The sequence below is a fragment of the Podarcis vaucheri genome (assembly GCF_965113315.1).
Source record: "Podarcis vaucheri genome assembly, chromosome: 2".
Taxonomy (NCBI): Eukaryota; Metazoa; Chordata; class Lepidosauria; order Squamata; family Lacertidae; genus Podarcis; species Podarcis vaucheri.
This window is the reverse complement of record NC_138760.1, coordinates 73860690-73873540: the sequence shown is the minus strand read 5'-3', so window position 1 is coordinate 73873540 and position 12851 is coordinate 73860690. Positions and strand designations below refer to the sequence as shown.

Sequence of the window (12851 nt, the reverse complement as noted above, 5' to 3'; positions counted from 1 at the left end):
GGCTCTGCTGTATCCAGAGATAGATTCCCAGGCTCTGAAAGAGTGGCCAGTTGCTGGATCAATTTCAGGGAGATGCTGGTAGCAGAGTTCACGGTGGCTTAAACGGAACAGCGGCTAATGCAGAACAGATGGGGGAGTGCTTTGTGCGTGAGCAAGCTGAGCAGGAATGGAAGTGATGCCCCTGCTCCCCCCTTTTTTTTTTGGCCTGCTCCACGCTACGGGAGACGTACACAGGTGCACACTCTGCATGCAAGCAGACAGTACAGGTGCCTGCTTGGGCTCAAATCCACCCAACCTTTGATGACGGACATAGAAGCTGAAGCCCCATAGGCTCAATGTGGCCTAAGTTGTGCCAGCGCTCACTGCTAGGAAGAGCCAGCCACCAGCAAAACAGGCTTGCAAGGACTCTTCCAAGGGTCAAGGGCTTCATTCACCACCACCCCTAGACAGATGTGCTTATATTCCCTCCTCCTTAGTCTTTGGGGTGTTGCAGGCACTGTACTTCCTTGGTTTACAGCTGGCCCAAGATCTGGCCATGATCTTGAGGCTTTGATGGGGGCACCGAGAGAAGGATCCAACTGGCCAATCAACTTCTCTCCAGCAGTTATCACAGAAAGGATAAGAACCACAGGCTGTCCATCAAATAGAGAGCACTTCCACAACATTCACCTAGACAGAAGCCCAGTTAAGTTGCAGTAGTCCCACTTGGCCTTGACATACGACTGCTGCAGCCAGGCCAGTCAAGACCCAAGTGGTCTGAGCTGCCTTCCCAGCCCTATGGGAGAGATGATGGTACTTCAAGATCCACTTCCCTAGCAGATGGGTCCCAGCAGAGGCTAACACTTCCTTGGAAGCAGGCCATACCTTTCCCTGGAGCAAAGAAACGGCCTAGGCAGAAGGCTCTATTCCAAAAAAATAATTTATGGGTGTGGATAATTCATGTGCATTAGAAATGATATGTACATAAATATTTATCTCTAGGGTTATGTACAGGGGACAGCAGGAGCCAGGAGGGAAAGGTCACACCCCGCTCAAAACGTCTGTCCTTGTGGTCATGTGTCCAGGTGCGGATGGGGTGGGCCTGAGAAAGCTGGCTGGCTCCTGCCAAATAATGAGATTTCATAAAAATATTATTAAATTGGGAATAGTATCAAACAAACAAGCAGGGCACCCCATGGCTGGGGGGAATGGTCCCATGGGTTGGGTGAAGGGGGAGCCCAGGCATGTCGAGAGTGCTGCTCTCCCTGGGATTAGGTTCCTCCCTGCTTATCTGGTCCTACTTCTCCCCAGACAGCTGGTAGCATCCAAGGCTCAGCTAGAGCAACGGCTTTGAGGGAACCTGAGATGATAGGGCAAGAAGGCACCAGCACGAGTGCTGGGAGCACCTGCAGAAGTTTACAAGGAAAGCATCCAGTCCTCGCCAGGGAACCTTTAAGTTGCGGGTGTCCAGCAGGCTCCAGGACCTTGAGATGCACTCTCAGCCCCTGCTGATATGGCTCCCAGCATTTTCTTCCACCAGGGACAATGTAAGAACTTCTGCTCCCAAGCTGCGTAATCCTCTAGGAATAGAGAGAGAGGAAATCCTGCCCTGGGGTCCACTGCCTGCTACTCTCCTCATGTCCGCACATTGTGGTAGGGGAAGAGGCAGGGGGTGATGGGCAGAGGGTCATGGGTGAAGACAGAGTCGTCAGAGGAGCAGGTGCTGGTCGTGTCCTCGCAGGATGGAGAATACTGTTCAAAGGGCATTGACAGGTCCAGATACTGAAGGGAAAGAGAGAAAGGACACCCAGTCAGCATTCACAAGGGACAAAGGCTTGGCTCCCTCTACTTCTGCTTCAGGGAACTTAAAAGGGTTTCTGAAACAGCTGCGTTCATGCCTCTTCCTGGTGGTCTGAACCTACCTCTTCAGAGACAGCAACCAAGACCTTATCCAGTCCCTCTACCAGCTGCTTGAAGGTGGGCCGCTGGGAAGGCACAGCGTGCCAGCACTCGCGCATCATCATGTACCTGTTTGGGGAAAGGGGAGGGGACATCTCAGGCTAGAGCATCCCATAATATGGATGCAGGTGCTGTGGTTAAGAGGCACACACACTTACAGTTCATGGGTGCAGTTGGAGGGCTTGTCCATCCGGTGACCTTCTCTCAGGAGCTTGAAGAGTTCTTCCACCGGGATGCCCGGATATGGAGAACCACCCAACGTAAAGATCTCCCACATCAGAATGCCAAAGGACCACCTGAAAGCACAGTTGAGGGTCAGGGCAAATAAAGGGACAAGAAAGCCATAAAGAAATTGGAGGTGGATATGTCCAGGTTAGCCCTACACTACCACCAAGCATCAGAAGGTGGACCTTGCCCCCGTGGAATGTGCACTACTTCAGCAAAATCTCACAAAGATGGATTTGTGACCACAGAGGTGGAATGTATTGAAGTTACATATGCTGGAGACCAGTTACAAAGGTGGACCACTTTACAGGGAGCAAGCAACTCTATGCTTCTTGTCATCTTTATGCAGGCAGGAAGGGACATTGCATCCTGGCTTTTCCATGCCACTTATGGTTCATCTAGTAGGACTGACAAATAGGCCCATTTATTCTCCATACAGCCAGGATGGTTGGGAAAGGGCTGTAGCTTGCATGCAAAACACCCCAAGTTCAATTCTTTGCATCTTTAAATAAAAGTAGGAAAGACCCCAGAGAGCTAGTGTATGTCAGTGTTTCTCAAATGTGGGTCTCCAGATATTGTTAAGAGTACAACCTCCATCATCCCTGACTAATGCTCCTGCTAATTAGGGATGATGGGACTTGTGGTCCAACAACAGTCAGGGACCCAAGTTAGAGCAACACTGGTAGGCAGTACTGAGCAAGATGGATCAATGCTCTGCTTTAGTATAAGGCAACTTCTCCCTTTTAAAAACACAGTAGCTCAGCTGCTCTGCCAGATATAGCTGTGTAGGCTGATGTGATTGTGAGAGCCTTGCAGAGTCAAACTTACACATCACTCTGGTGGGTGTACACCCTGTCAAAAAGAGCCTCTGGTGCCATCCATTTTACAGGTAGACGACCCTGTGGGGAGAAAAAAGAAAAGCTCTCAGTTCATTGACACTTTCCCTGGGCAATGTCTCCTCTTTTGAGTTCTACCCTCTAGCATCCACTGAGCAATAGCCACATATCCACCCCCATAGATGTGCTCATCCTAGTTTCCTACAAGACCCTGGATTCCTTGAAAGTAAACAGTAATAAAATTATCTCTCTTTACCAACAGGGTAATGCAGGAACGTGTGTATGCACACACAAAGGGCTATGAAGGTTTCTCTACTACTTTATACTACATTATTATTTAAAAGGTTGATATGCCATCTGTCAGGGTAGCTACCCTCCCAAGTTGCCTTCCATGCATTGTTAACCATTTATTGTTAAGAAATACAGAGCACAGTAATTGCTCTCCCCCAGTGCCCACGCTCCTTTTTCCCCCAACTGCATTGCGTATTTCCAAAGCCTGTTGACAATTCTGAGTCTTCCCCTCCCGTGCCTCTCAAATACCATCTCACTCACATTGCTGGTTTTCTTGTAGTAGTCAATGTCATGAACTCCCCGGGCCAAGCCAAAATCTGCAATTTTCATGACGTTTTCTTCGGTGACAAGGACGTTGCGAGCAGCCAGGTCCCGGTGAATGCACTGCAGAGAGAGAGAGAGAGAGAGAGAGAGAGAGAGAGAGAGAGAGAGAGAGATATGAATCCTCTCTTGAGGATCCGGAGAGCCCACTGCAGCCCAGACTGCAGTCCAATGGAAGACACATCTGGGCTAGTGGGTTGTTGCTGCATCTACCATGAGAGTCAGGAGTAGCTTCGCTGCCTCTCTGCCTTGCCATTCACTCCTTCATCACATGATGGCTGCCCAGGCCTGGTACATACGGCCCCTCTCCTTTGGTAGACCTAACCCTCATGTAGCTGCCCTCGCGGGCTAGTCAAGAGCCCAGCAAAAGCTTTAGCGTGCCAATGCTTGGCTTAGAGCCTTCACTGTTGGCACTCCAACAGAACCTGCCAACGCTTCAGATGACACTTGCCCATTGGCCACCAGTCATTTCTGCTTAAGTAAGGATCCTGCTAGGGTTGGTGAGGGGGCAAAGCCATTTGGGCCAGGCTGCTCTTACCCGCTTGGACTCCAGGTACTCCATGCCACGTGCCACCTGGTAGACACAGGAGACCAAGTCTTTGAAGGACAGCTGCTCCTCAGGCATCTTGGTGATATCAAAGGTGTAGTCTGGCGTGGGAGGGCGACGGGCGCGCAGGTACTCCCGCAAGTTCCCCTTGGCAGCAAACTCCACAATCACATAGAGAGGCCCTGCAGTCAGGAGTTATATGTGAGCCTGTGCTCTCAGGTGCAGTCTTCATAAATCCCGTACAATGTCTGCTCCTATCCTGGAACATCAGAGCTCCATTGTTCAGTTGCAGCATCTTCCTAATGGCCCCACGAAGTTTCTGGTCTCTCCTGACCTCCCAAACATCCCTGCCTCTTTCCTCACAGCACCTGGTACCCTCTGCTTCCCAGCCCAAAGAGGCAGTCACTTACCATCCTGCGTACAGACTCCTAACAGGTTGATTATATTCTTGTGTTGGTCCATCAGTTTCATCATTTCCATTTCTGAGATGAGGTCAGCCAAGTCTTTGTCAGTGGCATTATCTGGCAAGGCAACAGAAGGAGGTCAGACTGGGGTGTCCCATGATCTAAACTAGAATCCAACAGTGGAAGGACTGAAGTCCTTCCACAATTCAGGCTCTCTTAGCCCTGTATATTGTGGTTACCTTTGAGCATCTTGACAGCCACAGTGATGGGTCGCTCTGGCCGTTCTTGATCAATGCCGTAGGCTTCTGCTCTCACCACTTGCCCAAAGCAGCCCTCACCCAGTGGCTTGCCCAGCACAAGCCTGGGGAAAAAGAAGGGTACAAAGCCTCCTTAAAAGGACAACCTCATGTCGTCATGGGTACAGATGCATTTGGGTGGGTGGGACCTAAACTCAGGGCTGTATCCGAAAGCTGGCAGGTCCCCTGCAGTGGGGCAGAATCAGAGGTTAGCACCAGGTGCATCTGCAGGGCCTCAACCTCAACATAGAAATCTGACCCAATGTTCTCTCCCAGGCCCATGCATGAACTATCCCAAGTTGGGAGGTGAGGCGATACGTACAAGCATCATTGGTGGGCGTTCATCAGAAGAAGAAGAAGAAGAAGAAGAGTTTGGATTTGATATCCCGCCTTTCACTCCCCTTCAGGAGTCTCAAAGCGGCTAACATTCTCCTTTCCCTTCCTCCCCCACAACAAACACTCTGTGAGGTGAGTGGGGCTGAGAGACTTCAAAGAAGTGTGACTGGCCCAAGGTCACCCAGCAGCTGCATGTGGAGGAGCCGAGACGCGAACCCGGTTACCCAGATTACGTGACTACCGCTCTTAACCACTACACCACACTGGCTCATCAATGTCTATACAGTGCATTGACTAACAAATTCCTTTCATTTCCAAGAATTCACTAACAAGTTCATTTCCAAGAGACTGTAGCAGCTGGAGTGGGAAACCTTTTCCAGCACAAGGGCAGCATTCCCTTCTAGGCATTCTTCTGAGGGCCATATGCCAGAGACAGTCCATCTTGTCTTGAGTTCTGGAAGACCTGCTCCCTGCTCTGTCTGCCCTTTCCACCTGACCTGGGAAGGTGGGGCCCGGACTGACTCCAGCTACAAAAGCTCAGGCTGCTGAACAGACTCTTGGCCTGGAGTATTGTTTGGGAGGATGGTTGTTGCCATTAGTTTTTTGTATTTTATTTTAGATTTTGTTGTGTTTTATGTGGAAATTGTTCAGTTTGGTTTTGAGTTTTTTATTGTTTAATTTATTGTTTATGACTACTTTTGTTGTGTTGTAGTTATGTATTTTGTTCCGTGTTGTAAGCCGCCTTGAGCATGGTTTGAACTATGGAAAGGCAGCATACAATCAAATTATGTGTGTGCAAAAGTGAGTGAGGCAATGGATGTAAATTTTGCCATTGTATAATAGCTGACGTACACACACACCTGGCCCCTCAGTTTGAGGTTCCCCACCTTTGTTCTACAGGCAGCAATTCAAGAGACAAACTGCACGGCTTTTGATACCGGACAATTTTTATAGCTAGCCCCTTAGTCACAGAGCTAAGCAGGGTTACAATGGACTCCTCTCCAGTTTTGTTCTTTGAAGAAAGCGGTACTCTCATGCACTCTACTGCCTTCCCTCTTTGTGGTACTTGGCCACTCTACTTGCTGTGCTTGCCCTCGCTTGTGAGGGGGAAATAACATGTGAAACTGAAGCACATGCGTACCAGGTGGTATGTGATGGCTGTGATGCCATTTTTGGAGCCACTGTGCTGGTGGGAACAAGAGTCCTGTGCAGCCAGGCACACGTGAACTTCCAGCTTACCAGCTGCTTCCTCTGCGTGAACACAGGCAAGCATGGGTCTAAGGACACTGACAATCTGGCAGCTGGACCACATGTGGGAACTAGCCCTTTGTGTTAACAAACACACATCTTGATACAAGTTTGGTGAGCAGGCGAAGCTTTGCCATTCTGACACTGGGCTTGTGTGAGTCATGCGAGAGCCTGGCCAGCATCCTCAGCGGCACATGCAGAAGGAAGCTACGTTGCACCTCACAAGACTTACCTGTCTCGTGGGAATTCCCACTTGGAGTCCAGAGGCAGCTCCACTTCCATGACCCCGGCCAGCATGGGTGTGCAGCTTGAGGAGAGGCGGGTGACACGCATCAGGGATGTGGTGGACTTCCCCGAGGAGCTGGATTCCAAGGAGAACTGTGGACATATAAAAGGATGTCACATAGAGGAGGGAGAAAGGTTGTTTTCTGCTGCTCCAGAGAAGCGGACACGGAGCAATGGATCCAAACTACAAGAAAGAAGATTCCACCTAAACATTAGGAAGAACTTCCTGACAGTAAGAGCTGTTGGACAGTGGAATTTGCTGCCTGCCAAGGAGTGTGGTGGAGTCTCCTACTTTGGAGGTCTTTAAGCAGAGGCTTGACAACCATATGTCAGGAGTGCTCTGATGCGCTTGGCAGGGGGTTGGACTCGATGGCCCTTGTGGTCTCTTCCAACTCTATGATTCTATGATTCTGTGGAGACAGACCCAACATTCAAGCAGATTGCCCCATAGACACTGCTTTACTCCAGCGCAAGAACGGACTGGACAAGGGCACAAAGGACACAGTGAAACAAGGGACAGGGCAGAACACACACACCTAACACCAATAAGAGCCATCAACAATGCGAACAAGGTCCATCTAGCCAACCAGATGCTGCCCTGACAGTGAACAGGGAAGGGTGAATTTAGCTGAACATGGGAGAGCTGTTTTCAGAGATCTGCATGGTCCGACTGGGATTTTACTACCCTGAATAATTTGTTGTACTCTGAGGATCTGAGTATCTCACTTTATCCATTGCTGATTCTTGGTCCAAGCAGGCAGACAACATTGTGGGCCCTTGAAAACCACTGCAGTGGTACAATGGATCCTTCTGACCCACTTTAAGGTTAGTTCTGGGTCTCTCGGTACCTACCTGCCGAATGAGCGGGAATTTGGAGAGTTTGTGTACGGCCATGGGCTCCAAGGGCTGCTTGCTCGGCTGGGTCTGCATCCGGCACAAGACAACAATGACAATAGCCATTGCGATGGCCAAAGATCCCGAAGTGTAGATAATTATATCGGTATACTTGATTTCAGGGGCATTTGCCTCTTGCACTTCTTCTTCTTCTGCAATAGCAAATAAATCTGCAGTTAGCATGTTTCAGGGGGGTTAAACCTGCTTTGACCACAGCAGGTAGCCAGCTGGGCTGGAGGGAACATGGCTGTGCTGCACGGTGTGTACATTGGCCTGCAAAAACAGCCTGTCTGTACCTGGCTGCAGAGCCTATCAGTACCATAAACAAAATACATCCCACTGATTTCAATGAGAGAGCCTAACATACCGTATGTTTAGATCACTTTGACTGTCATAAATGGGGCGTAAAAAGATAACTCTGGCTAGATCATGCTCCCATCCTTGAGCTATCATTGAGCCATCACATAGCCATTTTAAGGCAGATGCCTTTCAGTGAAAACCTAGAGTTTTTGCTAAACAGAAATTTCCTAGCTCCTGGAATTTCATGCAGTATCTCTTCCACATTTAATTACATATACAGTACAATGTGCTGTTTTCAAAATCTATCCATTCAAAGCCTAGGCAGAATTCATTTCATTACCAATTCCCCACCCCACCCCTTAAGATGTACGTAGGCCTTTTTGTTTTTAATCAGTGGATTATGTCTAATTTGTGGATATTAAAAAACCACCTAGTCTCCACCCATTTATATTACCTGCATCCTTAATAGCTATGCAGGAGTGTTGCTCTACACAACTATTCAAGCTGCAAGGGCCCTGTCTGATTTTTCACCTGCCTGTCCTAATTCTCCATTCAAATCAAGGGATTTAAAAGTGGCTGGATTCTTCCTTGTACAAAGTGGGTCCAAAATCCAGTCTGTCTTTCCAGGATTTATACACTGAGAAGTGCAGCATCTCTTTTGATGGACTGCAGCTGTCATATTGTGATTGATATATTGACAAAAGACAACAGTAGATTGTTCTGTATAATTCTACAGTGAATAGATCTGTCATGTTGACTGATTGATTGGCAACTTAATGCAAGCGAGGCAGTGTGTCTTGCAATTTGTTTTCAGCCATTTATCTGTCTGTCTGTCTCTCTCTTTACCATATTCATCTCATTGGATATTCTACAGGGGTACGACATGCACAGTATAGTCCCACCCCACCCCCAGCGTCTCTATTAGGAAAGGTAATCTCTGCTTCTAGCTCTGCAAAGGAATACCCTACTACCATTATCCATCTTTTCCCCCATCCACTCATCCACCGTCCTTTCTCACCTGGAAGCACAGTGAGCCAAGCTGACTGGTATGACAGGCCAATGGAATTCCCTGCTAGGCAGGTATATTCCCCAGCATCTTCCATGGAGACATTGCGCAGGTACAGCACTTCCACCTCCGAGCTGTTAATATCTGCCGTCTGCCAAAATAAGTCGCCAGTGGGAGGCCGGGAGAAAAGCATTAGTTCTCGTTGACACAAAAAGGTTATTCAAGCTTCTTATTGGAAGGGGAACATCTTGCTTGCTGCCAATATATCTTTCAAGGGTGCATCTTTATCTTATAAATGGCTGATTGATGGTCATGTACCCCAATCTCTGATGAGGATGCCCTAAATAAGTGCACCACAGCCATTGCTAAGTTTTATTACTTCCAAGCAACTCTTCTACAGAAAATCATGTATGAAGCCTCTGGGCTTGAGACACAACAACTCTGCTGTGAGAATAAGCAACCCAACTGGGACAGTGCTAGACTGATGATGCAGCTCTTTGCGTTTGCTTGTTTTCTGGACATATACTCTAAGCCACAGCTTTCCAAACTGTGTGTCATGACACTCGACTGCAGTGTGTAGGTGTGATGTGCTAACACTCCCCATGCTCCTTCTGGGGCTGGAAAGGGGTTAGTTTAACTTCTGGTTTGTTAGTAAAACTGAATTACTTTGTCACATAATGATGCATGTCTAAAAAGTGTGTCACTAGCATGAAAGGTTTGGAAAGCTATGCTCCAAGCTTACAGAGTTGGCGCTATTGAAAGTAGCATCTCAGCCAGTCTTGGACCTCCTCTCTTTCTTTGCAAATAAACACAGCAATCACTCTTGTTAAAGCCTTCTTTTAAGATAAACTTTTGGTTTGAAACTGTTAGTTTAGGCACATATTGTAAAATGTGCAATTCTTAATATGGGTAATGGGCTATATGTGCCCTTGGCTCCACAGATGAGGGGTCAGCAACTAGGAGCCCCTGGTCTAAATCTAGCCCACTGAAATGTGCCACTTCCTATCCAGCCCCTGCTCCCCCCACTCCGTAACCTCTGTTGTTTGTCTAAAAGTGTGGGGGAAAGTGACCTTTCTGGCAATGGAAATCTCTGCAAAAAAAGGGGGAGCTCTGGTTACCTTAAGCACTTGCACATAGGGGACTCCATCTGGGCCGTAGCTGCTGCCATTCACTTCAATGTGCTTGAGCCACTGTATGTGGGGCTGGGCGTCGCTGTACACCTTGCAGAAGAACTCAACGTCGCTGCCCACCACTGCGGTGGTGTTGGCCGGCAGCCCAGCTTGCAAGATAGGCCTGTGCGGAGATCTCTCTGCCAGGAAGAGAGCAGGGAAAGTTGTTGTCCAGCACAGTTGAAGACTGCCAGGTCCCCCCCAGAGGAGCTAAGGTCATGCTCTACAGCACATAAATCACTGCACACGGAGCTGATAGTGCTATCGCAGCCGTCCGGGAGTGCAGAGGCGCAGCCAACTGTCAGGGAGTTACTCCATCTATCAAAGCGCAGCACTTTCTTCTCAAAGCTCCCTAGTACAGCAGTATATGCAGTCCTGCCTAAAGGCCTGGTGTCTCTCTCCCCCCCCACCCCCCACTGCCCGCCATCTCCTTCCAGCCCAGCAGATCTGATATTACTTAATGCCATGGGCTGAACTCCCACCCATGACTGGCTCCAGAGCCTCTTTCCGGTGATTACAAGTAAGCCCAGAGAAGACAGATAATGAGGGGCTGAGAGATAAGGGAGCAAAAGGCTTAGAGCTAGTCCTATAGATCTAGGCAGGGCTAATTAATTTCATCTGACTTTATGGCCTGGGAGATCTCCAACTCCCTTTGAAGTCAAAAGCGGGTTCGGGGCATTTTCCTTCTCTTTGGGGGTGCCTGAGGTCAGGGTGGCGAGGCTTGTTCCTTCCCACAGGAACCTGGCAGGCTGCCAGGGAACTGGGGTCTGGCATCCCACACAGACTCAAAAGCACTCATCGGCAAAGGAGTAAGGAGCTTTTCAGGCTGGAGGTGGGGGAGTGGGGGGGGCAGCCCACTTTCCTTGTCTTTTTTTCACATGTTGATGTCCACATATCTAGATTTGGAGCAGTATGGCAGGGAGAAGTTCACCTCACCTAGCACATCCAGGAAGTAGCTGTAGCGGATGCTGCCAAACTTGTTCTCCACCAGGCAAGTGTAGTTGCCTCGGTCCGAAGGCACCACACTCTCCATGACCAAGCTCCAGTGTTGATGCCTTAGCTGGGTGGAAAGAGGAAAAGGCAGGAGCCAAGGTTATCGCCTTCTTTTAAAAGAGATGTCCATCTCTCTCAGGGCCATAGCTGTCAACGTTTCCCTTTTTTAAAGGGAAATTCCCTTATTCCGTATAGGATTCCTCGCAAGAAAAGGGAAAAGTTGACAGCTAAGCTCAGGGCACAGCTGCTCACAGGCCAACAAAAGTCCCTTGTTTTAGACACAAATCCTTTGAGCTATATACTAAGGCCGGCAAATATTTCTTCATTTACAAAAATATTTATATACTGGTGTATCACATATCAAAGCTGTTTAGTATCTATATATTAAAAAACATGTAACAATTTAAAAAACAGAGACCATCAGCTAACTGTTGTGAAAAGATGTATAGTCATACCTTGGATTCTGAATGCCTTGGTACTTGGATGTTTTGGCTCCCAAATGAGTGTTCCGGTTTGTGAACGTTCTTTGGAACCCAAATGTCTGACAGGGCTTCTGATTGGCTGCAGGAACTTCCTGCAGCCAATCAGAAGCTGCGCTTTGGTTTCTGGACATTTTGGAAGTCAAACGGACTTTTGGAACTGATTCCGTTTGACTTCTAAGGTACGACTGTATTCTGAATTGCCTGTATAATCATGGCAGAATAGAAGTTTCCCACAGGTGTTTAAAGGCTGAGGCAGAAGCTGCCTGCTGAATCTATTGGCAGAACACTCCACAGGCCTGGGCTGATGACACTAAAGGCTGTATTTCATGTTGGTGTCAAATGAGCCTTGCCAGTGCAAGGAACAACTAACAAAACTCCTGTAGGTTATCTCAGTGATTGTGCTGACATATAAGGGTTTCAGCAGCCCCTAAGGTGCACTGGACGTACGTTCTTCAGGGCTTTGTAGATTAATACCAATCAACCTTGAACCTGGCTCAGTAGCAAATGGGTAGCCAGTGTAGCTATTTTAACAATGGTGTTTGCATTATGTGTTCATGCTCCATTGTTAAGGAATGGGGCACGTCCATAGGCTGACCTTTTTTAACAATGCACTGAATCAAGCTAGGGAGCAGAAAGAGGAGAAAGGCGGGCAAAAGAGGTGGAAATGTCTAGCAGCTGCTCTTTTGATGGAAGCAAACTTTTGCAAATTAATATATTGATCTGGCAAGGCTAGGGCAGCCAGAGCAAAAGGGGATCAGGGGCACAGCAAGTGCTGAAGAGGGTCCTGGAGTCTTTGGACAGCAGGCTGAATTCCCCAAACTCACTGCTGAGTGGCTTGTGCAATATTGTGGATTCCTTAAAGCATGCTCCCCTGTGCCCCCCCCTCTCTCTCTCTCTCTCTCTCTCACACACACACACCCCAAATCCTAACTCATAAAAACCTGGTGGGCAAGGCAGCTGCGGTCCCAGCCAGGTGGAGGAAAAGGGAAAGGAGGGCAAGGGGAGAGATGGCAAACCTGTAAGGGGCTGGGCACTTACCCTGATCCCTCCAATCCGGTGCTCCCCTCGGAATTCCCTCCCATTCTTCAGCCAGCGGATTGTTGGGTTGGGGCTCCCAGAGGCTGGGCAGCGGAACTTGACTGTGTTCCCTGCCGGGACTGCATACAGCTTCTTGTCCATTCGGTGAGGGTGCGTCCAGTAAGGTGCTGAAAAAGGCATCACCCTATTGGCTCCAGCTTTTAATTCAGGCTCAGGGGAGGCTCACACTTTAGGGACAAAGG

At 48.7% G+C, this 12851-nt stretch overlaps 1 protein-coding gene across 5 annotated transcripts in view; it reads right to left on the bottom strand.

The window, feature by feature from the left end:
- Positions 1-901: 901 nt before the first annotated feature.
- FGFR4 (fibroblast growth factor receptor 4) overlaps positions 902-12851 on the bottom strand; it is a 49570-nt gene continuing 37620 nt past the window's right edge. For all 5 annotated transcript variants that reach the window (XM_082213152.1, XM_082213151.1, XM_082213148.1 and 2 more), the window contains 14 exons: positions 12610-12776; positions 11033-11156; positions 10046-10236; positions 8940-9078; positions 7580-7773; positions 6675-6820; positions 4802-4923; positions 4569-4679; positions 4150-4340; positions 3552-3674; positions 2992-3062; positions 2097-2234; positions 1902-2007; positions 902-1761 (listed from right to left, as the gene is read on the bottom strand). In XM_082213152.1, coding sequence (XP_082069278.1) covers positions 1615-1761; positions 1902-2007; positions 2097-2234; positions 2992-3062; positions 3552-3674; positions 4150-4340; positions 4569-4679; positions 4802-4923; positions 6675-6820; positions 7580-7773; positions 8940-9078; positions 10046-10236; positions 11033-11156; positions 12610-12776 — 1970 coding nt within the window. In that variant the 3' untranslated portion in view covers positions 902-1614. The remainder of the gene's footprint in view (positions 1762-1901; positions 2008-2096; positions 2235-2991; positions 3063-3551; positions 3675-4149; positions 4341-4568; positions 4680-4801; positions 4924-6674; positions 6821-7579; positions 7774-8939; positions 9079-10045; positions 10237-11032; positions 11157-12609; positions 12777-12851) is intronic.